General features: G+C 43.2%; 1 protein-coding gene across 4 annotated transcripts in view; it reads left to right on the top strand.

Moving 5' to 3' along the window:
- SEMA5B (semaphorin 5B) overlaps positions 1-26,201 on the top strand; it is a 270,787-nt gene that overhangs the window by 227,845 nt on the left and 16,741 nt on the right. For 3 of the 4 annotated variants that reach the window (XM_039381823.1, XM_039381820.1, XM_027725635.2), the window contains exons 14-23: positions 1,440-1,557; positions 6,914-7,095; positions 10,168-10,311; positions 11,796-11,943; positions 13,196-13,421; positions 14,061-14,279; positions 16,147-16,317; positions 17,198-17,347; positions 18,255-18,299; positions 21,488-21,693. In XM_039381823.1, the coding sequence (XP_039237757.1) occupies positions 1,440-1,557; positions 6,914-7,095; positions 10,168-10,311; positions 11,796-11,943; positions 13,196-13,421; positions 14,061-14,279; positions 16,147-16,317; positions 17,198-17,347; positions 18,255-18,299; positions 21,488-21,693 (1,609 nt within the window). Of the gene's footprint in view, positions 1-1,439; positions 1,558-6,913; positions 7,096-10,167; positions 10,312-11,795; positions 11,944-13,195; positions 13,422-14,060; positions 14,280-14,744; positions 15,411-16,146; positions 16,318-17,197; positions 17,348-18,254; positions 18,300-21,487; positions 21,694-26,201 lie in introns of those variants that run through there. The other variant, XM_039381829.1, reaches the window with a different exon arrangement.

Genomic DNA, 26,201 nt, shown 5'->3' with positions numbered 1-26,201 from the left:
GACAGTCATTACAACTACCTTCCTAAAGCACGAAAAATATGTTATGTTCCTTACAACTCTGTGTGTGAAATCTTTAGCAGAAGAAATGTGGGAGCAGAGCAAACTAGAAACTCATAATTAAAATATAAATATATACATGTGTGTCTATGTGTGTGTGTGTGTGTGTGTGTGTGTGTGTATAAAAATATATATAAAAGCAATGGGTACCAGACATCAAAACAGTCTGGGGGTTGCTTTGGGGCAAAGCACTGTGGAGTCAGTACAGACTAATAGGGTGTTCTCAGCTGTGGTGAGGGACTTGCTTTTTCATTTGCAGCTGATTACAGGCTAATAGGATTTCAAAGATTTCTGGGAGGGAACAGTTCACATCTCATTGCATTTGAGGTTTTTTTTTTTTGATGTTTCATTTATCATGCTGATACCTACCCTCAGAATACATTTTATTATTCTCCTGTTTAGCTTCTTGAACCGAATTTTCCCCTTTGGTCCCTTGCTGCTGTCTAATTGGCAGTTTTCAAGTCATTTGGGACTTTTTGGAAGATCCTAATCAGCCTTTTGTGTGATAGAAGAGAATGGATCATTTGAATTAAAAATAATGTTGTGAATCTTTTTAGGTTTAGTCCTCTCTTCTTTGGCTTTCACTAATACATGCATGATGTGGCTTGTACCTTTATGTTTTCTCAGTGAAAATTAACAATTTGAAAGCAACTCATGGGAACAACCATTACAGCTGAATTTTGTCAGTACAGACTACTACTGTGACTGACCTTCTCTGTTTAGTGCCAGTAGTAGCCCTAGTTATTTTTCTTTAGCAGCTCACATGTTGGGAACACACACTTAGCCTGTAAATATGGATTCAGGAGGAAAATGAATACAGCAGTGTTCAAAGCAGCCAAAAGCTTAGAAATAATGTTCTGCTGTGACTTTTCCAAACTGACATCTTGATGCTGGGATTATAAATGAAACCATTGTTCCGGCAAAGGCCAAGACTAATAGAAAGCCTTTATTACCGGTCCGTTGGCTAATTCTGCTTGTCTAACCCCTTTGGATGGACACAGTGTCAGAAAACATAGTCACAGAGGTTGCTTTGTGTGAGATTTGGCCCGCTGCATGATTACATGGGGGCACAAAGATATCTCAATGACAAGTGTTCTTTGACTAAAATTTGTAAAGTCATTTTCTTTCCCTAGGCCTTGGAGAGGAGTGAACTGATTTTTAATCTACAGCTTCTATGAGTGATATTTGCTTTGTGTCCTATCGCCTTTCTATTCAGCTGTTCTCCCGTTCCAAGCAGGTAAACCTCTGCTTAGAAGAAATTGTTTCTTCTGCTGAGCCTCGGTGCGGTTGACAGCTGTCATATACAAGCACTATACTTGAATACATGTCTTTAGAGCTAGACAGTCTTAAAGGGCTTTAATCTTTTGTCTTTGCACATGCAGGGAATGCCTAGGAGCCAGAGACCCTTACTGCGGCTGGGACAGCAAGCAGAAGCGATGCACCACCATTGAGGACAGCTCCAACATGAGCCTGTGGACTCAAAATATTACTGAATGCCCAGTAAGTGGAAGGAGTGGAAATATTTTATATATACTGATATGTGTATGTGTCTGTGTGTATGTGTAGAAGGGAGAGGGAAAGCGAGTGTGTGGCAGCCTGAAGAGGACTGGCTGTCGTGAAGGCAGTGGCACACACTTAACGCTTGTGCACAGCCTCCTGTTTGGAACAGAGAGACCCCAAATGTATTTGTTTGCTCCAGAAGATGGATCCCAAAGCAAGCATTCAGTCCTCCTCATGTCCCCCCATGCCTTGAGTGAAAAAGAATGGATCATGCTGTTGGGTTACTGCTGAGAACCACGTAAGCCCCAGCTGAAACTTGAGCCTTTTCAGGGCTGCTCCACTAACTTCCCAATCTCCTTGGCTTCACTGCAGGTTGAGAAAACAAGAATTTGGTTAACTTTCCTCTTGGATCCCTGAGCTGGGCCCAGTAGACAACACTGGTGAAAAAGTGTTGTACTTGGAGGAAGAGCCATCCAGGCAGCAGCAGAGAAATTATTGCATGGATGCTTTGAAGAGGGAACAAAAGGATACAGTGTGTGCTAGAGAAATTAAGGGAAGAGGGGAGTGTAACGAGGAGGGGGATATTAGAAAGATAGTGTTGAATTCACTTCAGCAGACCAAAGACCAAATCTACATGATATTGCAAAGAGATGGCCTTCTTTCCTTGCCCTGGTCTCCATGAGATGCATGAAAGAAAAAAAAAGTGTCTGTGCTTGAGCCAGTTTGAGTTGGCTCTCCAGCTCACTTCCCAGCCACCCACCCTCCTCTGATGACAATATCCAGTTCCTGGCTGTGATCCCCAGAAGCTGTCTAGCCAAATATAATTCCTGCTGCTTGAACTGTACCTGCAAGGTGGCTGGGGAGGAAAACCAGTCTTGTTAAATAAATTGAGAGTGGGGGAGAAATTCTCATTAATGTTCATCATTATTATCTAATGTCAATTAGCATGTTAATACTGCTAAGTCCGGTAGATAGAGAGAGGGGACTGGATGGGTTATGTCTTCAGTATGCTATTTCTATCTGGAGGTGCTGGGATGTTTATTCCCCTTATCTTCCTTATTTCTCAGATATTTTCCCAGGAAATATTAGTCATTACTTCAATCCATCCTCAGCTTGGCAGGCTTAAGTTTTTCACTGCTGGATTCAGAGGCTTGTGTGTTTATAACCCTCCTGTGTTGAACTGGGATGCAGTGCTTCTTGATTGCCCATGCTGTTATCTCGTCCTGCTTAACGCCTGTGTCTGTTGATAGGTGTGTGAGGTGTTAATCCTCTAGTTTGAACATGTCTGCTGTGGTGCACACTAGGGAACATGCTACTCCAGATCATTGTTTCAAGGTCAAAAAATTCCAGCACAGAATATTCAGGAGCTTTGGCTGTTCCTGGGGTGCTAGTTTTACATTTGTTTTAGCATTTCCATTGTAGATTATTTTCATTGTAGGTGCTCTCATTCTGTTACATATATAAGCCTTGTGCTTTTCGACTGACAGGCTGCCAAGCTGTTTAAATTCCACACGCAAGTGCTTTCTTTTTTGTTCACCTCTTCCTCTCACTGGAATGAATTCACCAGTAGTGTGGAGTGGGATGGCTCATTTAAGCACCTACATCAGCAATATACAAGTATTTCCTTGTATTCAGTGCAGGATAAAGGTCACGGTCAACAGAGGCAAAGGTCTAGGACAGCATATGCAGGTGACTACTGGAAAGGGAGGGGAATACAGTGCTGAATTTCACTCCAGGAAAAGACCTGTCTGGGAATTTAGTTGGAAGAGTTACTGTCATAAGAAGTCCTGGCTTTTCTCACCCCACTTTTCTGGGCTGAGCACCAGGCGCTCAGCTGTGCTGGTACAGCTGTATGTGAGATCACAGTCTTGTGAAATGGTGTAGATAAAAAGCACCCCTCCCAAATAAACTTTTCCTAACCCAGATAATGTCAGTGAGTTCTTCTGCAGCCTAGCCCACAAACAGATGTCCTGGCACAGCTGAGAGACTGGCATGCAGCAACTTTTAAAGCCAGAACTGGCATATTATTGAATTATATCCTACATGGGCCAGGCATTTGTGTGAGTCAATCACAACACTAACACGACTGCTGCTCTTGTGCAAACAGGCTTGTTCAGAGCTAGTCTGAACATCTTTTTACAGCACTACATTGTGCCACAGATTCCCTGTCTCCAGATTTAATATTAAGGGACTTTAGATAGAGGATTAATCATGTAGTGTTAATATAATACCTTGGGCAATAGGTAATATATGTTATTACCAGGTAACACCCAGAATCTACTCGAGGTCATTACTAAGGTTGCAATGTCAGCCATTTTAACATTAAAAAAAGATAGCACACAAATTCCACAAATTGCATGGCTCTTCATTTATGTGCACATGTTGTATCAGGCAGTTTTGAATGGCTTTTCATGGGAATTGCAAAGAGGTAGCACAAAGTCATAACGTTCAGTTCCTTGCTCTGGACACTAGTTTGCTGCAAGGAAAATGTGGACATTCTTTTCTCCTAGATTTGATTTTATAAATGGTTGAAGTAGTTTGACTGAAACTTTGCAAAAATTTTCAGCCTTCATCAAACAGCCAATGTGGAAACTTCCAGACGAAGTCATTAAAGCTTGGCAAAATTATAAGCGGTTGATATCTGAATGCTAAGATAAAGAACAGATGAAATGAAAGAATAAGGAATGCTTCCAGTCTTACCTGTAATATCAGCATAAACATGGAAAATATCCTGGTAGCAGGGATTAGGAATGGCCAGTGTGAATTTTCAGATCATGCATTTGAGCCTTTAGAGTGTACAAGGAAGAAAGGAAAAGGTGAGGCCTTTGGTGTGAGTATGACAGCTTATAAAAGACAAGAATTCCAGAATTGGCAATATTGTCAGGTGAGAGAAGGGCATTTGATCAGATGTGTTATTAAAGATGTCCGCTCTGATGGCACTCTGTTGCCTACAAAGGACTTGCCTTGTAAAGCTATTCCTGAAAAAAGATCAATGCCTATGGGTTTTCATCCCACTTCCCAAGTTTGCTCTTTTGAAGATATTTTTGTGGATTTAAAGATGGAATAATAATCCATACGTAATTTCTTAAGTATAAAAACTTCCTGTACTCAGAATGTGACATGTCTATAAATCTCAGCATTTTGGTTATGGCAGCTTATTTGTTTAATTTTTGGGTTGTTTCCCAGTATCACTTATGAGCCAATAACTATTTGTCAGCTATTTTTTTTTTTTTAATTGAAGCCATGGGCCATATCATACCATTGATTTCTGAACAGAACTCCCTGCTGGAATCAGCAAGGCTTTCCAGCTCAAAAATGAATAGAAATGATCCAATACTTGGATTATGACTTTTGTAAGGCAGGAGGAAAAAGGAGATAAAAATCTAGTATTAAGTATCTCAAAGTAGTTCTTCTGGTTTCCCAGCCCCCACCACCAACCTCCCATCCCCAATTTATAGCAACCCAGCTGTATTGATTTTTAAACAATGTTAAAAACAGCAAATTCAACAACAACAAAACTCAGTGTTCTCCTCCCTGGGCATCCTGCCTTGTAACCTGCAGCCCAGGGCAAATTTTTGCAACAACGTGATAATCTATTGCAAACAAAGGCTTACAGCAGATGCCTGAAACCCCCCAACTGCAACCTGAGGAGTGCAATATCAAATCTAAATTACTTCCATGCCACTGCTGCATGTTTTTGATGCTGCTGTAGATGGGTGAGAGGGGAAGATGACAGCCCACAGAGGTACATTCTGAGTGTTTAACATAGTGCCAAACTCAGAGAATAAGCACAGAGCAGCATGTTTCAGAGGATGAGTGTTGGAAAGCACTACTCCCGTGGTTGCAGTTGTCTCCCTGTGTGGCTCCTGAGCAGCCTTACGGCCCCTCTGGGGCAGCCCAAAGGGCTGATCCTGCTGGCAACAGAGCTGAGTGAAGCATGCACACTGGGGTTTGTCAGAGGCAGCTGGCTCAGATTTGGGGCCAGGGTTGTTGACCAGGGCTCCAGCCTCTTCCTTCCTTCACCCTTCATTGTGTGTGACACCAAGGCCAAATCCAGTGTTGCGTTTGCCAGTAATTTTACCAAAGCTGCTGAGCATCCCACCACCCTGTGGGTGACACTGCAGGGGTGGGCCACTTGCAGGCATCCACCTTCTGTGCCATCCGTCTGCAAGGCCCAGCAATTTGGGACATGGGGTGGGGAGGATGGAGGGAGCCACCAGGGCAGAGTCCATCACGGTGCTGTACTGTCGCAAGGGAATAGGCAGGGCCTAGGCAGGGCCAGCACTGATCTCTTTCTGCCTTGTGTTTCTCAAGTCAGGAGCAGAGATGATGCCAGGTCAGGGGTGTTTAGGGCAGCTTTCAAGACATGGTCCTGGGCTGCTGGATTTTGCAGTAGTGGTGGAATGGTCACGAGAAGGCAGTGGTGACCAGGTGTGATCCCAGGAGGACAGCATGCATCCTCTCCAGCCAGCCTTGGGGCTGAGGGTCTCAGCAGCTTACTCCCCCAGCCCTCAGCTTAGGGCTCACCTAACAGCAATGGTTAGAACAAGGCACAGGGGAGCAAGCTCTGACACTGTCTCCTGGAAGGTCTTCACCAGTCCTGGGCTGAAATAGTTCTCTTTCTCATGTTTTTTGTCTGCCAGGACTGCACAGAATACAGGAAGCTCAAGTCCCAACCTGTTCAGGGCTATACAGGCATGAAGGAAAGGGCAGAGGAAACAGATAGCAGCATGGTCTGGTCTTGAGATGAACTCTTGCTCTTTAGATCATTGTGATCCTCAGCATTAATGCTCGTCACCGCCATCTCCTTCGCTTTCTGTCCTTCACCCATTTGGCCATTTAGGCTACAGCTCTGTTTAGAAAGGGATCCAGTTCTTACTGTGTGTTTGGACAGGGCCAAACTCAGCGAGGCCTGGTCTCAGCTGGTCACTATGGTTATATGAATGCTAACTCAGAAAACACTCTGCAGGAAGCACTGCAGAGGCTGGAGCATAATGAGTGGGGACGATCAGCACTGGCTGTGTGTTTGAAGGCTGAAGCTGTGCAGTGTGGGACAGGGAGCATGGTGGTTTTATGGTGTGGCAGATGGATGCTTGCTCCTGGTGTGGTGCTGGCTGGGTCAGCTCGGTGCCTGTGCGCACATGTTAGGTATGTGGCGTGGAATTTGGAGGGTAAATATTGATGTGGCATTGTCTGAAAACAACCCTCTGTTTTCAATCCTACTCGCAAGCACAGACAGCTCCCATCTAAGCTGCATCCTAATCCCCCCCGGCAGCTTTGTTTGGCATTTCTATTGTGGGCTTGTCTCCAGAAATGTAAACTTGCTATTAATGACTTTTTTTTCTCTTAAAATTAGGTGAAAAACCTGACAACAAATGGAAGATTGGGGCCCTGGTCCCCATGGCAACTGTGTGAGCATTCGGATGGGGACAGCACAGGCTCCTGTATGTGTAGGTCACGTTCATGTGACAGCCCTCGTCCTCGCTGTGGAGGTCGTGCTTGTGAAGGGGCCAGGATTGAGGTCGCAAATTGTTCAAGGTACCTTAGCGTTCTTTGTGCTTTTTAGGAAGGGAACAAGAGTTGTGCCTGTCCACAGCTTAGCTCTTTCCCCGTGTTTTTGTGACCATGTTGTATCCCAGCCAAAGTGAGGTGTGTGAGATCCAGCTTGAAGTCAGGGTAAAATGAAGGAGCCCAAGGGCTCTGGGAGAAGGGCCTTCAGCCAAGGCTCTTGGAAGATGAGCACCCAAAATTACCATACACATTAACCATCCCTACACTGTACCTTGGTTTCCCTCCCTGTGCAGTGAGTAGTGACCCCTCAGGAGGAGGTGAATAAGGCAGAGGTAGTTGTTAGCCGACTGAACAGCAATAGGCTAAAAACATCAATAAGCTCATAATTTTTCAGAGTTTTGGTTTCATGGCTGCATTTCCAAAAGCAGGCAGAGCTCCTTCAGAGTAACGCTTGTAAAGACAGGGCCTAGCTTAGCTCTGAGCAAGGCTTGTTTGCCCTGTTCTGCAAGTCTGTGAACTGTCTACAGCAGCTGGCCAGGTGAAAGCAACACATCATCACCTGGCATCGAGCAGCGCTCGGGAGGCGTGTCTGCCGGGGACGGCACTGCACCAGCACATGCAGCTCAGCTCCTGCCTGTCCACAGAAGTCTGAAACAAATGCTTGAGCAGTATGGAAGCTAAATGTCCTCCTCTTGGGTGCCCAAACATAGCCATGGTGTTTGTGTCTGTGTTACTTCACCACCCTCAGACTACATCATGTCATGTCATGACTCAAGGAAAGACGATGCAATAGTGTAAGCACTATTTAACCAGGGTGGGGAAAGCTAGTATTTTGGTAAATATTGGGTCAATACGGTTTTTATCTACTTTATCTTCTCCATAAACATTCATTCCGTTAAGGACAGCTGTCTCTTGACTCATCCCTGGAGATCAGTGCTGGTCTTGGCACCAAAAATTCAGCAATACTCATGTTTTAATTGGCATATCTCCTTCCAGTTGTGGGCTGTGCTGCCCAAAAGGTGTGCAGTCATTCCTGTCCCTGTGCTGCCAGTGTGGGCTGAGCAGAGCTTTCCCCAGGCAGGCTTTTTATGTCAGTGGCAAATGGAAAACATGCCAGTGGGATGGGTTTCTCAGCACTGCTCTGGTGGCAAAAAAGGCAGGAACAGCTTCTAAGAAGGGGATGAAAAACAGATTATTCAATCTTAAGACATAGGAAAACAGCATGGTTTGAAAAATAGGGACATCTGGTCATCCTACATCCGCCTCAGCCCTCAAATTTCCTTTAATTGACTTCATATGGCATTGAGATTTCTTTCTGCAAAGAGGGAGCAGGATGTTTTAAAGATGAGTTCTATTAGAAAGCTGGAGATCTCAAAGTGGAAGGTGTCTTATTTCTGTTAAAAATCCTGAAACACAAATATGATGAGAACTGTTGGGTTTTTGAGGATTTTTTAGTAGAAATTACTTGCCCTTTTTGCAGCAATAACAGCAACCTTCCGTTTCATGTTTTTCTTTTCATAATTTTACACATAATCTTTCTTTTGGTTTAAGAAGTGGGGAGGTAGTAGCTGGGTTAAAACTTGGCAGAATAATATGGAATAGTAGGATTTTTATATAAGTGAGTTTCTTGTTCTTTGACCTTGTTTGGGGTGGGAAGGGGAGGGGAAGGGAAGCAGGGAGAAGGGATAAGAGAACAAGAGGAGGGGAGAAAGATCTATCAGGGTTCTGAAATAAAGCTGCCAAGAACAGGCAAGAGTTGATAACAAATACAAAAAGTGTGAAGGGCAATGTTGGTTTTAACTTTCATCCTCTGCCCTGATTGGTGCTATGCCAGAAAATATTTCTTGCCAGCAGTGTTATTAGTTCAGTAAATGCTTTGAAAATTAACATCTGTTTTCAAGCTTAACTTTCAAGATTCAGAGAGCACCTGAGTTGTTTTCTGACTAGACTTTTTAGAAAGTTTTTTTTTATGAAAGAACACACCCCCAAAAAGATATTTTTTGGCTTAAGGCAGTGAAGTGTCAAGATTAGGCAGTTTTATAAGACAGAGCATTACCACTGGCTCCATATGAAATGAAACCTGCAGCACAGAAGAGATGAGATACAGTTCTTCCTCTCCTGCTTCAAGGTTCCTCTGCCAAATCAGAGGAAGGTGAGCTTTAATAGATGCAAGATTTAAAAGATGAAAATGTTGGCTTCTGTGTCAGCACATTTGAGTCACCGCACGGCAGCAGCGTCGCCGGCACGTGCTCAGCCCATTGCAGGCACGAGGCACGGAGTGTTTGCCAACATCTCTGTCGCTGAGGTGTGAACTAAGGGGTTTTACATCACATTTGCTTCAGGCTGTGTTACCACTCTTCAGCAGAGATGTGATCACTCATTAAACCATGAAACTCGATCCTGCCTCTGAGCTCTTAATTGCCTCTGGTTTCTACAGATTTAAGGTCACACTACAGTGACGTCTGCAGGCGGCCATGAAAGCTAGAAGCAATTATTGTTATTTTTAATGAAATTTGAGATTTCCACTTAATAGGATTCAATGCTGAAGGCTCTAGGAAAACACAAAATATTATGAGGTTTGTGATAAAACCATGAAAACTGGCAGTGGTATTGCTGTAAGAGATTTAAAGCATCCGTGCTTACTGAATTAGCAGAGGCTAGGTTTTTTACATCCTCTGGCACAACTGGCATTCATGATTCTCAAAACCTGCAGTTTTTGTGCAGAAGAGTTCAGGAGACACAACTCTGGGATCAGCCGTTGGCTCGGAAGAGCTGGGTTATGAGATATTGGGGAGGTGATGAGGGAATAGTCAGTGAAAGTTATACGAGCCACACTGTTGCCTGACAAAGCGTAGGAGGCATTTGCAGAATCATTCAGCATTGTCTTCATTCTCTTTCTTTCCAGTTCTTAGAGACTTCAAAGGGGAGAAAAGTTAGGCCAGTGCTAAGCACTTTTGAAACTCCCTTTTCTAAATCTCCTCTGATATAAAGTCTGGTTGAAATGAATAGTCTTATGTGTTTTGCTGTATAAAGCATGGCATGATAAGGGAGGCTGCTGGGTGACCCCATACTCTGTTTTCTCTCACCCTTTTTTGTTAGAAATGGCGCTTGGACACCCTGGTCTTCCTGGGCCCCATGCAGCACCTCTTGTGGGATTGGCTTCCAGGTCCGCCAGCGATCCTGCAGCAATCCTGCTCCACGGTATGGGGGCAGGGTCTGCGTTGGACAGAGCAGGGAAGAAAGGTAGGAGTTGTCCACAACACTGTGTGTTCATTTCTGTGGTCGTAATGGTGGCAGCTGGGAGTGGTGACTCTTACGTGACTGCAGATTAAGGTCCTTAGCTGAATGTGCCGAGCGGAAGGAGTTCCAGAGCCTGGGAGGGATAAGGTTGCTTACGTGCATGGCCACTCTTTTTCAATGAGCCTGTGAACCTCAGAGACTTCAGAACTGGCTTCACTATCAAGCAGGACCTCCATAAGTATTCCTGTGCCCCCAACAGGGGGCTGCCCTCCTCACCTGAAGGAGAAGCTGTGCCTGCTGTTAGCAGAGTTTACAGATGCAGTTGCACTCTTCTTATCTGTCCTGGAAGTGGCAGCTGAGTGTGTGCAGCTTTTAATTGCCAGTTGCACCACTCCCAAGTCTCTATTACTTGATGATGCTGGTGCACCAAAAGAAGTTCAAGGCAAAATATAGCTTAACTCACAGATTCGGTCTTGAGTTTTGCAGGGCATGGCATCAGAAAAACCTTTTTTCCCCTCTAAACTAAGACAATTTCATGTAAAATTACAAAAAACCAATACTTTTTGAACCTACAAGAGCCATTTGCACTATAACACTTCTTCAAGCTTGACCCCTCATGAAACACATGCTTCAAGGCGCTCCAACTTGTTTCCAGATTTGACATTTCATTAAAGGCCACCTCTGCTTGGCAATAGGCTGTTGCTTGTCCCTTGAGTGGTCACTAAGACACGTCTCTGCATTTCTCAGAATACAAAGAGCAATTCATTTAACTTTCTTGTTTCAAGACATTTTAATGTTCGATTTGATTTGTGTCCATTCACAATGGTCCTTTTTGGGTTTAAAGATTACATCAGAGTCAATTGCAGTCCTATGTGATTCAATTTGTGAACAATATTGATTAAAACTGTGAACAAAATTAAAGTTACTTTTGACACAGGAACATGAAATAGCATTCAATTAGGACCTGGTTTTAGATGCATACAGCATCTAGTTCAGCTCTATTTGCAAACTCTAGTTTCCTAGGGTCCGAGGAGCAGTAAAAGCTAGACTGTGTGAAGAGAAGATTGTCAGCTGTTTAGCACTTGCCATCAGTGACAGATCACTGTTGAGTTGTTCTCCCACTAGTCATTCCATTTACCATCCATTCTCTCTGTGACACTTGGGCTTCAGTTTATGAGCTCTATTATGGATTCAGTGTTTGTGGAAAAGTTTTGAGACTAGAGCACTTTAAAACACCTGATCTCGACCATTTACTCCAACTGTCTCCCTGAGCTCAGCCTGGTTATCCCCTCTCATTCTGTACAAAGGCTACAGTTCTCTCCATGAGTAGGAATATTGCTAATCTGGCGGTGTGTCAGCCTCTGCTGGCTCTCTGTGCATGCATCAGTTGTACCCAGATGCAATGTGCAATCTTGTGTCCTGCACCATTTTGTTCCTTGGATGTGCTGATGTGGATGTTTTTTGAGCAATGCACTTTCTTCTTTCAGATTCTGTAATGAGAACAGTCCATGTCCATTACCAATTTTTTGGTCTTCATGGGGACCTTGGAATAAATGTAGCGTGAACTGTGGTGGAGGGATTCATTCAAGGCAGAGGTCCTGTGAAAATGGAAATACATGTCCAGGCTGTGCTGTGGTATGTATTGTTTATTGATGTTGCATAAGGGTTACCTACTGACAGCCAGCATCTAGGAACTTGGTATTAGCTCCTCTCTCCATCTTGGTTTTGTTTCTTAAGCTAGAAGAAAATGCTGTCCTCAGCTTTTGCTGAAATGTACTTGGAAGCAGAGAGGTGGCAGATTTAGGGACAGACTGGAGTACGGAGGATTTCCTTAGGCCTCTGTGGGCTTAGATTTTATGGCCTTTACCTGAAAGCGCTATACATGTTTTTTTTCTTCTGTCCTACTCCCAGGAATGATCTGTTGAGTCAAGGAGGCCACACACACATCCAAATTGAGTCGCACTGTCATACTTGAATAAACAGGTCCGACACCTAGTTCACCCATCAGTGACACAATGGCTACCCATTTGCTCTCTTTACTTTCCCTTTCCTGTTCTAGCAGCAGTTTCATGCAGCTCTTTTAATTAGTTTTGTGGAGTTTCCTTTCAGAGCAAGCAGACTTGATCTGACACTTCCCATCTCTTCACAAGCTGTGTGACATTTACTCTAAAATCACGAGGTCCGGAAGCATTATTTCTTCCCCTCTGCCAGAAGAGAGAGATTTATTCATTTATTTTAAATCAAGAACACAATGTTCGTCACTGGAATTCCTCCCACTAGTGGTGAGAATTGTAAAACCCCCAAATCACCCCATCTCTATACACCGAGGATGGTAAATGGTTCATAACCCTCAGTAGAGAGTTCAAAAAGCCAATCAAACAAAAATAGCTGTAGAAAGAAATAATCTAAATCCATATTAAAAATCAAAAATAAACTTTTCAAGGAATAAACCTTACTGACATTTTGTCCTCATGGGGCTCCTCTAGGCTGACCTGAGAGCAGCATCTCAGGGTCACAACAGAAAACTTGTTGGCTGTTACTGTTATCTACTGCCTGAATTATTCTCCTGCCCATAATGTTCCAAGCTGTCAAAGCCCCACAGGACTTAGAGTCAGCAAATAAACACAAACCTGAGGGAGACATAAAAATAGCAAGCATAGTTTACCCTTGAGGTCCACCTGAAGCTATGCACCACCACTGCTTCCATAGTCACCACATTTTGTGGTGTGCCCAGCACTGGCTTGTGCCTGTGAGGTCAGATAAGGTGGATGGGGATTGTTTTAGATCCAGAAGGTACCTCCTTATTTTCCGAAGTGTAAATAAGTCTCTGCCAGTTAGGCTCATGCTGTTTAATAAGTAAGGAGAAAGTGGTTTTCCTTCTTGACAGGAATATAAGACCTGCAACCCAGAGAGCTGCCCGGAGGTGCGCAGGAACACACCCTGGACCCCCTGGATGCCTGTGAACATCACCCAGAACGGTGCCCGCCAGGAGCAGCGCTTTCGCTACACGTGTCGTGCCCAGCTGTCAGACCCCCACGAACTGCAGTTTGGGAGGAAGAAAACCGAGAGTCGTTTCTGCCCCAATGATGGCTCAGCAGTGTGTGATACTGACTGTATGTCCTGCCAGCTCTAGGGACCACAGGGCAAGCCTAGATTTGGTGGTGGGTGGGGGGTCCTCTCAGGACAACACAAACCTGACTGTGTCTGCAGTAGTACCACTAGTGTCACCTGTACGACCGGTGTCACTGCAGAATGCCAGGGATGGAGAGAGCCCTGTGACATAGAGATACACAGTCATGAGCTCTGTGCTTATGGCAGTGTAGAGATTTGTTCTTGCCGCCCCAAAGAGAACAGGCAAGTAATGCAGTTGTAAAGAAGAGAAGCTGTTCTACAGGACAGTGTGCCTTTTCTTTCTCTCTTGGGCTTCCCTTGTGCCCAGCCTCTCAGGTTGGTCCCTGCAGTACTGCTGTGATGCAAGTCAGTGTCTTGAGGGCACAACCTGGACTCCCAGTTTTCTGCCCAGAAAGGTCATTTATCAAGGTGATCAGTAGACTCAGTTTGTGTGTGTGCAAATTTTTTTTTGTGTTCTCCATGGAACAAAACTCTTATGCTAAGGGCTTTCAACAGAAACTATTTCACAGGGCACATAAATCCTGATTTTATTCATGAGCTGAGCTGCTTTTCAAAAGCCCAGCTTTTGATTAATTTGATTAATTTGTGATCTCACGGTGTCCTGTTTGTTTTCCTTGAAGCTCTTGTTGATGACCTCCTCAAGACTGGTAAGACCTCTGCACGGATTATCAATGGGGGCTGGTCCTTTTGGGGGGCCTGGTCTTCCTGTTCCAGGGACTGTGAGCTGGGCTTTAGGATCAGGAAGAGAACATGCACAAACCCTGAACCTAAAAATGGTGGCTTGCCCTGTGTGGGATCAGCAATGGAGTACCAAGACTGCAATCCTCATCCCTGCCCAGGTAACCATGAACATCTTCCTGCATGAAATTCAGAGGAATTTTTCCCAAATCTTAATGGTAGAGCAACAACAACAACAAAATCAGTATTTCTAAGCTGCTTTTTTTTTTTTTTTTTAAATTTGGGGGATTTTCCTTAGTATTTTTAAAACTTTTGTAACGACCCAGATATGTGATCTTTAGCGCTGACTTAGGTTTCACCTCGGCTCAGAGGGTAACACAGCCACATCCTCTAGAGGAAGTAGTAGGGTGGCTTGTAGCAATTTTTTGCTTCAGGAAGGTTTGATGCTCCATCCTGTGGAGGGCATCATGGTGTATCTGCTTCTTGAGGAGGAGACAGGCTTAATAAATGTGGCTTAATACTGTATAGAGATGCTTGATGTGGCGGCTCTTCTTGTGAACACTTGTTTCTTCCCCCTCTCCTGCTTACGTATTGTTCTTGCGATGGGCATCTCCTCTTGACATCAGTTACCATTTCCTGCACAGCCAGCAGGGAGTATTCTTGCCTGGTTTCCTGGTTTTCGAGTTTGTCCTCATGTTTATGTTGCACTCCTTGTCCAGAATAGTAGTAATAGACCATTGACTACTGTATTCTCTCTCACTTATCCTTCTCCTTGCTCTGTAATAACTATCTATACTAAATTTAAGTGATCTTACACAAATTACCTTGCCTCTTTGCAGTTCTAGCAATTATCTACCTCTGGCAATATAGTTTGTGGCCTACACTTGAAAATGCTCTATTATAGTAGTACTATTATGATTCTAAAATTCAATACAAAGATAAAATTCCAATGCAGAGATGATCAGAATGTGCAGCAAGAGTGTAGCAGGAGTGTCAAATATTGCACTCTATGGCCTATAAAAAGGAAATAACCCTAGTACTATAAAGGCAGCTATTAGTACTATTTTGGAAGCTCTCAGTGGCTTTTCACTAATGTCTGTGCCCTTCTTCTGTGCTGTTTTCTCTCCTTGGACAGTATGATGTTTTACAATCTGTTCTGAGTGCATGATTACTATTTCTCTGTGTCTCCCTCTTTCCCTGCCTCACTCAATGTGTATACAAAAATCCTGGGTTTATCTTGCACTAAGTCATCAGGTTATTATCTTCTAAATTAATGGCATGTCGACCTGTAAACCAGGTAGTATAATGGGTGGGGGGTGGGGGAATCAGGGTTCTTAAGTCCCTCCCTAGTTTTATTATTAACCTCCTATGGAGTTATGCTCAGATCATAAAATGGTTTAGGTTGGAAGGGACCTTTAGAGGTCTTCTAGTCCAATGCCCCTGCAATGAGCAGAGACAATAAATAAAGCCTCTGAGTTTCTGTTTCCTGAAGGCTGAAACTAGAGGACTTGGGGGCCCCACAGAAAGGTGCCATATCAGCTCCACTTAAGGTTCTACAGCACTTTTTTCCCAAGTAAATCTGCTGTTGCTGTAAGTGAAGTGTCAGGAGATAGTAGTAATAATAATAATAATAATAATAATAATAATAATAATAATAATAATAATAATAATAATAATAATAATAATAGCAATGCTGTTCTATAAAAAGGGAAGGAATAGAATGGAATAGACTATTTCAGTGAATATTAGTGACTACCATAAAGAACAGTTACTGTGTTGGCACTTTATTATGCAGAGCCTTTTTCTGCTTAGATTTCATTCTGCATCTGCAGAGTGCAGTACGTTTGTACTCTCTCTTGATGTAGTTTTTCTTGTCAGGCCCTAATGTCCTGGGGAGCAGGAAACTACTAGCTAGTCTGGGCAGGGTGGATCTGGAAGGTGAGATACCAGGGTTCTCCAGCTTTGTCACAGTGAGAGGAGTAACCAATGTCATCTACCTCTCTCTCCTTGCTTTCCGATGTCCTCCAGTGAAAGGCTCCTGGTCTTGCTGGACTCCATGGTCTCACTGCTCAGCAACCTGTGGAGGTGGGCACTACCAGCGCACGCGGACGTGCACCAATCCAGCCCCGTCCAGCGGGGAGGATATCTGCATCGGCCTGCACACAGAGGAGGCCCTCTGCAACACGCACCCCTGTGAAGGTAGCCACTTCTCATCCCTGCTCCAGTTGGCTTGGAGGATGGTGGGAGCAAGGCACATCTGCAAAATGTTTAAAAAGTATATCAGAAACACCACCAGTTACAAGTTTTTCTGTAGGTGTCTGCTGAGCCAGGGAAAAAGGAGACATCCCCAGTGTTCAACTGCAACGCATCACCTTTCTCTGTGCCTTCTTACTCCTAGCCCATGCTCTGGCATTCTGGTGCCAGTCAGGCAAAATCTTGCCAATGATTGATCCATTTCAAGTAATTAAAAAAGCTGGAGCTTGGTTCTTCAGCGTGGAAGCTTACAAGACAAACAAAAGGGATCATGATGCAGCAATCTGTAAAGTTGCTGCAGGGACAGTCCTTCCTTTTTCTTTCGCAGACAGCAGATGAGCATGTGCTACAACTCAGAGGACAGGGTTTAGTTCTGTGCTGGCTTTCCATTACCTTTGTGTCCTTCTGACTCCTGCCCTTGGGAACCTCAACAGAACTGTAATTGCTCTAACTTGTGCTGGCTGCTTTATGGGAAGCCATATCAAAACTTGGAGGTCCTGGTGCAACATTGCCCCATCCAGCTCCTTGTATGACTTTAACCAGAGAGCTGATATAGGAGCTTTTAAGATAACTCCTGTGCAGTGCTCCCCCAAAGGTTAGTTTAGTCCATATTAAGAAAACTACAGCCTTACAAGTAGGGTATGATGCTTGCACTGGTATTTGTATTGAGAAAATTAAATCCATTGAAGACCCCTGGATTAGGTGTGTGAGAGAGTCCCAGGCCAGGATCTAGACATCCTTCAGCATCGGAGAAGTTTGATATCTACAAAACAGCTTTTTCCTTCTTGGTGACGTCATCTGTGTGTTTTTCCGGTCTGGATTTCAGGTGGCTGGTCAGAGTGGTCAGAGTGGAGCCTGTGTAACGAAGAGGGCATCCAGTACCGCAGCCGCTACTGCGAGGTGCAAAGCCCAGACTCTTCTCAGTGCGTCGGGAACAGCACCCAGTACCAAGATTGCCTGTATAATGAAATCCCTGGTATGTACAGTGTCGCCGAGGAGGGAGAGGGTGGGCCAGTTCAGGAGAGTAGTTCGTGCCCAAACTGTCAAACTAGGCTGAGATTTTCTTTATTATAAATTAGGCTTGGATGCTTCTAGAAAAACAAGCAAACAACCAAACATGTTATACATTCCCTTGTGGCAGGCACAGGGTAACTGGCATTCCCTTAGACAGCTTAATATTTCTTTTAAACAGAATTACCTATATCTGTAACAAATAACTAGTATGCCTTCACCTGAATTGAAGCTTTTAACTTTGCATAGTTCATCTCAGGCTGGGATATAAAAATTATCTCTGTTCTCCATATAGGTATGGGCAACAGAAGGTCCTTGATTTCAGGTATCAAAAGAAGTATCCCAAAAGAGTGAAGAATTAAGGTTAGGCAGATGGAGAAAATTTGGGTGTGAAGTAGGGAGATTAATCCAGGGTCTAACAGAGAGACACTGTGGATGTACAGATGGTCATCAGCATATTCCACCCTGTGTTTTCTGGAAATTGAATCTCTCAGGCAAATACTTGGTGTGGATCTAGACTGAATAATGCCTTTCCAACATGTTATTTTTTGGATTACAGTGCCCTGACTTAAAAATCTGAGATCTCTAGGCAATGGTAGTCTTTTTCATGGTTTTCTCAGCTTTCATCTTTCCCCTTAATTGAAGAAGCTAAAGAGTGATCAGGTAACAATACTGAAATTGTCAGGTCTTTGGAGAGGTTTTGTTGCATGTGTCTCAAACTATGAGCTTATAATTCAATTTAGAGAGGCTCTCAGCTTGCCGCAGAACATCTGAGCACCTTCTCGTGTCTGGAGCACAGGGGGTTTAATTACTTGAAGAAGTAAAGTGATGGCAAAATGACAACTTCCTCCAATCTTCTTTTCTTTGTTTAGTGATCCTGCCAGCCTCCAGCATTGATGAGAGCACGAACTGTGGAGGTAGGGTACCATTACCTATGTATCTTATTTTTATCTTAACATGGCTTCTTTTCTCCCTGTGCAGTATCAACCAAACCATTAATCTATACAGCTCATATCCCACTGATAGCCTTAATTCCACTGGAGTCTTGCTGTCTGAGTCAGACCGGAGGAATGGAGGAATGTATCGCATGTCCACTTGTCAGTTCCAAGATTTTCATTTATTTGAGAGTTTGGGTTGGCCACTGAGAGTCATTAATTACCAGGGAGCAATTGCTTGTCTCTCTCTACCCATAGGGTAAATGGTTCAGGAGGAAGGAAGGGATATTCCCCATTCCACCACTGTAAGCCTCCAGCTGTTTGAAGGCAGGTGTTTTTAAATAACCTATGAAGATTTCAGTGAACAGGGTCTCAGACAGATCCTTTGCTGATATAGGTTGAGATTAGAGGTTTATACTTGTCCTCCAAACATTTCCTTTCATTCAAGTTCTCACCTCTCACAGGAACCATGTCTCCTTTCTGCATGTAACTTGGAAGGATCCAGTCATTAGTGTCACTTTTCTGCTGCCCTAGGAGCCCCGAGATAAAAATGCAGACTGAAGAAAATGGCAGGTTTCTTTAACGTTTTGAAATGCTAGTTTCACACTAATGACCATGCCAATTCCTGCTAGCATCACATCCCTGCTTTCCTGAAATCTAGATGATCCGCAGTCTGCCAAAATCTCTTCTCCCTGTAGAGATCATGGCAGAAACAGGCGTGCCACCTGTGGCATGGAAATGTGGCCTCTTGGTTTGCGACTGTGGGGAAATCAATGGGATTAATATTTCATCCTCTGCAATGTAACATTTGGCTTCCTGCACCACTCCTTCTCCCTCAGAGGGTGCAGTGGTTCTACTTCAGTTCCACGACCCCTTGCTACAGCTTGCACTCCACTGTTGTGCACTGTACCCACATTTCCTTCTTTTACCACCACCAATCTACATTTTACCATAGCTAATATTATTTATTACTTAGTGTTCTACAATATTTGGCAAAGAAGCCAATCAATAGAAATTCTGTTGATGCATCTCAGAAAATCTATATTTTCAAAGTGATGAAGGAGAAAGCTTCCCCCCTGGGGATTCACAAGCTGAAAACAAAATAATTTGTTTGGTGTTTCCCCCCCCCCTTATGATACAGCTAAAACTCATCTGAAAAATCAGATGGGTGTTTCAAAGGTGAGAGTGAAATGTAAGAGAGCTTTATGTAGTGACTTGCAAATGTGGCAGTGAAATGAAACACTCAGTGCAATATAAGCAAACCTGGGCCAGAGGAGAATGTGGCAGCATGTCATGTGCCTTTACTGAGCACAGTTGTGTATTTGGTGTTTTAGCTGTCGAAAGTGATGTAAAGCAGGCAGAGGTTTTTAGAAAGGAAATGTTTTTTGAAGAAGTCTTGTAACATTTAGTAAGAAATTATAATCTTTCTGCTAGTTTTTTTTTTTTTGGACCATCATCCAAAACACAATAGAAAGTGGTAATCTTGCAATAGAGTTTTATAGTGTGGTTTGAAAAATAAGTGTAGTTCATCAGTTTTATAAATTCTGTATGTTCCTTACTGTAATTATGATTGAAGTGCATTACTTTGCTGTAGAATTCTGTTGGTTTTGTTCTTTTTAAACTCAGGAGGATATTTTTTAACTGAAGATTAGATGAGAGCCATTGACTAATGGGCAGAATCTGCTATTTGAAAAGCATATCAGTTAAAATATAAGATAGCACCAAAAAAATGCACGCCGTGATCAGACTAAGAATGAGCCTCATTTAAAGTCACACTCTGACTGGGCCCATTTCTCTGCACACAGTCAAGTCAACACAGCAGTCTGTCCAGATGAATTGGCTTTTTAAGTATTACAGGAAATTTACCACTGCAGTCGCCACCAAGCCGGTGTGGCTGACCCCTGGGACAGCTGCCCCGGGGGGCCAGCAGTCAGGGGGTCCCCCTCAGGCACTAGGGCCCCTGTCAGGTCTGTTTGAAAGATGACAGAGCAAAGGCAGAGGAAAGGCAGTAGCATTTGGAGTCAAATAACTGATTCTTTTTCTGTAGAGTGCCCCTCGCACATAGCTAAATCCAGCAGGGTCATAAAGTTTTGCCACCCAAGATTGCCTCTGGTTGCTTCCTTAACTTGGTGGCTGTAAAGGGTGCTACTGTTTGTTCTGTTGTCAATGGAGATCTGTTGGTGGTTGGTTTTACTGTGGGGTGTGAGACTCTGTGAGGTGAGGGAAGAATGAGGAGTGCTGTTTGACTTTGTCTTCCCCCCACCAGTCAGAGCTGTGAGTGTGTTAGGTACTTCTCAGCACATGGGATGCACAACTACAGCACCTTCCAGAGCTCAGTGCTGGGCTTGGAGGGTGCTGCTGCAATCCCACGTGGAGAGATTTCTGGAGGAGGCTTTTACAGTCCAAGAGCTTTTCTGTTTGAAATATTTGCACTGTAGTTACCCTGCTGGCACCTGCCTGCAACTGGCTTCCTATCTCTGCAATTTGTGGAGAAAGCCAACAAAGAAGTTTTTTTCAAGCAGTTCCCCCCTTTCCTTTGGCCACCTTATCGTTCTCATTCTCCTGAGGACCCCTATTTCACTGTTAGCAGTACAAATACAGCTCAGAGGTAGTGCAGACATGGTCAAGGCAATGTTGCCCCATGAATAAGCAAGAATGCTGAGCACACTTGGATTACAAGGGGGAGGAATGCGTATCTCCCCCACCCCACACACAGTCTCATAGGCATTTTGGGCAGCCAGCTAAAAGGGCTTTCCCCTCCCTTCCTTCCCCTTCAGAGAAACACTGAGCATTTTTATCCCCTTATTTCCATGACATGCACATGCTTTGGAATCCATTAATGTGCATTGTTTGTATGGCTCATTTCTTTAGCTGTCAGCTTAACATAATGTTTAGTTTCAATATCAATAGAGGGGAGAGAGGAGAGACAGGGAGGGAGCTTTGAGAAAACAATGCATGAACCTGTTAAACTGCTCAAGGCAGGGCTGCAGTGGGGGGACTGATTTGCAGGAAGATTATGTCAGTTTATGTTATAACATAAGACTCCAGCTTCAACAGCTTATTAATGTTGATCCCAAGATGTCACTGCTCTGATATGCACCTGTGGTCTTGTCGGGGGAGGAAAAGGGGCTGTTCTTTAAAAATAGCATCTCTTGTCATTTCCCTTTCAGGTTTTAGTCTCATCCATCTGATTGCCACTGGGGTCTCCTGTTTCTTTGGCTCTAGCCTCTTAACATTTGTGATTTACGTGTACTGCCAGCGCTGTCAGAGGCAGTCCCAGGAGTCCACCGTTATCCACCCAACCACTCCCAACCATCTCCATTACAAGGGCAACACAACCCCCAAGAACGAGAAGTACACCCCTATGGAGTTCAAGGTAGGGTAAATACCAGAAACAGCTTGATACTACCTAAATAATTTCTGTATTTATGTCATGTTTGGAACTGGGTAGGTTTGTGTTTCTGTGCCCAGCTGATGGCATTGTACAGAGGGTTGAAAGGGCATTTAGTTGTACTGTCACAAAGGGGTTAGAAAGCCTCATTACTGCAGTGGGATTTTGTTCTGTTTCACAGTCCTGATGAATGCCAGTCTGGCAAGTACATACCAAGATACTCCAGCCCATTCTGACTATTGAATGTATACAAATTGTCCTCTAAAAAATCAGTAAGAGCTCAGTTCGGTGCATTGTTAGTGCGTGGTAAGAGGAAATGGAGGGGAGGAAGAATAAAAATGGAAACTTCATTAGACAAATAGCTGGGAAAATGTGCATTGGTAGGACGAGATTTTGGAAATTCTTTGGGAACTGCCAAATTGGAGTGAATGAGAAAGCAGAGAGGGTTTTGCTCCCTCTATCGGTACTGGACAGAACTTACCCCAGGCAGCCGTGCAGAATTTAATGACAGTAGCAGAGTAGGGAGCTGAAGCCTTAGGAGGTGAGCGCTGAAGTGGCATATGCTGTTACCGTGTCTGCTTGCTGAAGAGAACACCACCCATTATCTGAGCAGATAGGACATGGTACTGGAGACAATACGCTGAGACAGAGGCACGTTTGAGCATCAGCCTCCTGGTGAAGCGTGGGATCAGAGGAGTGAGCAGTGGGATGGGTGGAGGGGCTTCATGTCACCACAGGAGGAACAGCCTGCCTAGGGTCACTTGAACAGTGTGGAGCATTATTTGGGACATGAACACAAAGCAGAAGGAAACCCTGCAGCTGTTTATTCCTTCAAACAACTATGTGCTGTTGACATTTTGATTGTCTGTTTCTGCTGCTCTGGCCTGGCTTCTAACTGAGACCCAACAATAAGATCAGTGGTGGGACCATTGCCATAAACTCCCTGGGTGTGGAGGACTGTTTCTTTGTAGGAGTTGTATAATACTGGGCACAGGATGGCTCTTGATACATGGCCACAATTTGCAGTGTGAGTGCGCATCAGAAATAAGAGCTTGCATCAAATAATTTGAAAAGTGTCAAAGTTGTTTCGCTGTTTTGAAGGAAAACAGTTTGAGCTGGAAAATAACTGACCAGTTTGGCAATAAGAATGTCGTGAATTCCTTGTGTCAGGCACTGCAGCCTCTCAGAGAATCCTGCTGCCTACAAATGGAGTCTCAAAAACACATATGCTAGCAGAATAAGGCTACAGTTGCATACAGTTTAATAAGAGTGCAGCATCATAATGCAAGTCAGCATGGATTTGTGGGAAGTAAATCATGTCAAGCAAATTGGATTCCTTTTTTAAATTAAATAAATATTGATCTAGATAGGAGGAAAGCAGCAGATGTATTGGGATTTTCAGAGACTTTTAACAAAGTTTCACAGGATGTATTATTCTATACACTCTGCATATACAAGTTCGGTAATAAATTATTAAGACAGCTAAAGAACAGGGATCTGATCCTGGAAGCATCAAACTAGGAGAGCAATCCTTTCAGTTATGTGAGTAACTATGGCAAGGTCAATAGGAAGACCCAGATTAGAAAGGCTTGCAGGAATAGAGATAAGCAAGAGTATTCTCTTGTTTCTTATATAGCAAACGATGAAGAAAAGGCACAAAATTATTTTTGTGGCCAAAAGCAGGTAGTTACAAGTTGGATTTGTGTTACATTTTCTTCATGATTTGTGCCACATTTTCTTCGTGATTTGTGTCATGAAGAAAATCATATGTTAATTATCAGATGATACTAAAATAGGCAGAATGGTTACAATTTAGAAGGATGAGGTTGTTCACGGAATGATCTTGATCAGTTGGGTAAATGGGTTATGAAATGCACTATGTCTGTGTCAAGTGGTGCAGTGAAGTAGAAGTAATAACAAAGCTAAGCAAAGTTTAAAATAGCAGCCGATTAGTTAATGTAGTGTCAGGAGGGAGTTGACCTCTTTGATAGATCCATCTCTGAATACTTGATCTAGTGTATAGTAACAGTGAGCAGCTGCTAGAGTCTTCTTTCAAGGGACATAAAGAGCTTAGGCATTAGATCAAGTTTTGAAAAGTCTGGTTTATTTAAAGGAAGGCATTAGCTAACTGACACTGTATGAGTTAGGCTGGGGAGAGAAGGGACTTGGACACAAGGAGAGATAGACCAGATGGGGCTTATTTATAGAATGTTAGGAAGTGAAAGAGTTCAAGTGCATAAATCTGCAGTCATTGGACAGACCAAAACTAAATGTTTAGGAGCAAGAGGCTACTTGCTGAGAAGAACTCGAAGTCATACACTTTCAGAGTGGTGAATGAGATTTACAGAAGGGGTAAAATCTATTTATCAAGTGAAGACCCCTTTTCCCCATTCCTGTTGAGTATTTCCTTCTGCTCACCTTCTCTATTGACCCTCCTTTCCTAAACTCTTGACTGAAAATTTCTCATTTCATACTACAAATTTACCACTCCTCAGTGTTCCCTTGAAGTATATAGCATTAGTGAAGTAAGAGGAAGGCTCTGTGTGCTCTGTGCTGTGTAATTACTTACAGAACTTGTTATGAGCCAGCTTTATATTTAGGAATAACTGGCAGAATTTTCTAAGGGTCAGAAGGGAGTTTTTCATGCCTTCAAGGAGCATGTGCAGTTTTATTGGGATGCCACACAGTTAACATTCAAATGATGAAGAAGCTAAAATTCCCCTTCCTGAAAATGAGGATTGGACTGAATTTGGATATGGGCCCATCTGAATTTAAAATGTGTATGTATGAAAGAAAGTGGAAACATGTGAAATTCCAGATTCTAACTCCAAGTAAGTTTCTATTCAGCAAATACCAAGAAAACCGCCCTCAGCATTTTTTAGGTAATGAAAGTGAAAGAATAATTGTAGGTTTATGTGTGTATCTGTGTGAAAGAGTTAATAAGTCCATGATTAAGGAAAGACATGATACATAGACTACTTTTCAGTTACAGAAAATGATAATACATAGTGACATGATGGTAGCAGAAGGCTGGCCATATGCACAAGTCTATTATTTTCCATTCTTTGATAATGGAAACAAGCCTTCTGCAACCATCTTTAGTTTGTTTTCATCTTGAAATATCTCTGCTCTCCAACCAGCAGGTGAAGACTGTAGAAAGTTTGTCAGTGTTACATTCAAATGTACAGCACTGAATGCAAACTTGTAAATCAAGGTGAATTGTCTTTTATATAAAGGCAGATTTTAATGAAGGAAGTGCTGGCTAATATGAGTCTTGTTGGATGTTTCAGCGCAGCAATGCAGTAATGCAGATCAGATGTAAATATCATACATAACAGTGACCTATTGATCATTTAGCTGATGCAAACTTGCATAGCCAGTGTTTTGCAGAAGGATGTTTTATTTTTTTTGACTTCTTTTCCCTTCCTGTTTTGCTTTCTCAAAAATACTGTGAGGTTTATTATTAGCTATTTTAACCATGATGTCTTAAAAGATTTCATGCGTTTGCATTTACCAGCAACACGCTGATTTTGATTTGGTATTCACAGATCGTAGGGGAGAGACCTTTTGGGTCACCTAATAAGCAGTTCATGTTTCATTAATTGGTTGAAGTTCAAACAGCACTCTGACAATATTGAAGACTGTGCAGAACAAAAGCATAATGAAATAAAAATTATCTGCTCTTCACATTTTGGTATGATGGGTTACAGAACCACCTACAACCTTCCTGGTACTGCCATGCCGATTAGTTAATAACGGACTATCAAAGCAGTGAGGAGATCCTCTTTTTTAACATCTTGCTTTAGCTACTCAATGCCTTATGTGAATTACTTATTAGACACATGCTGATGGAAAGCCAGATGATCCTGAAGTAGAAGCAGGAGGATGTAGGGTCAAGATTGAGCCCTTGTGAATTAGAGGAGCTCTTGGAACAGCCACACATGGAGAAAGGGTTTGGACTGAACTTCTTCCTATTGCTAAATCCTCTGCCAGTAAAGAGAGCCAACATTTTATTCTACACGGGATTTGGACAAAGGCGTCTGCATATTGGTCCAAATCCAAAATCCAATGGCCTTTGGATCAGGCCAGATGGGATCAGTTTGTAGGATGGTTATGATGATGATTCTGCAGATTTTCTTTGCAATTGTGCTAGACAGACTTCCCTCTGTCCTTCCTTCCTTAAACACAGCTTTAGTCACGAGTCTCACAGTCAAACTCCCTGTGCTGATGCCTGAAATAAACTGAGGAAGCACCTGAGCATTACATCTGCTCTGGCATTAACACTGCTCTCATAGAAGCCAAGGGCCAAACACTGAAGCAATGCAATCATTTGTGTCAAGGATTAAATTTATTGGGGGAAAAGATGAGGTGAGAATTGAGTGAGATTGCAGGATATGGCAATAAAAAAGGGAAACGAAGTATTTGATGTATCACTTGATACCTGAATTTTCTAGGACAATAGAACAATACACATTAACTTCAATAGGAATGTG

Source organism: Pipra filicauda, unplaced genomic scaffold (assembly GCF_003945595.2).
Source record: "Pipra filicauda isolate LSUMZ 115617 unplaced genomic scaffold, ASM394559v2 scaffold10_size6260569_pilon, whole genome shotgun sequence".
Taxonomy (NCBI): Eukaryota; Metazoa; Chordata; class Aves; order Passeriformes; family Pipridae; genus Pipra; species Pipra filicauda.
This window is presented reverse-complemented; position numbering and strand designations above follow the sequence as displayed.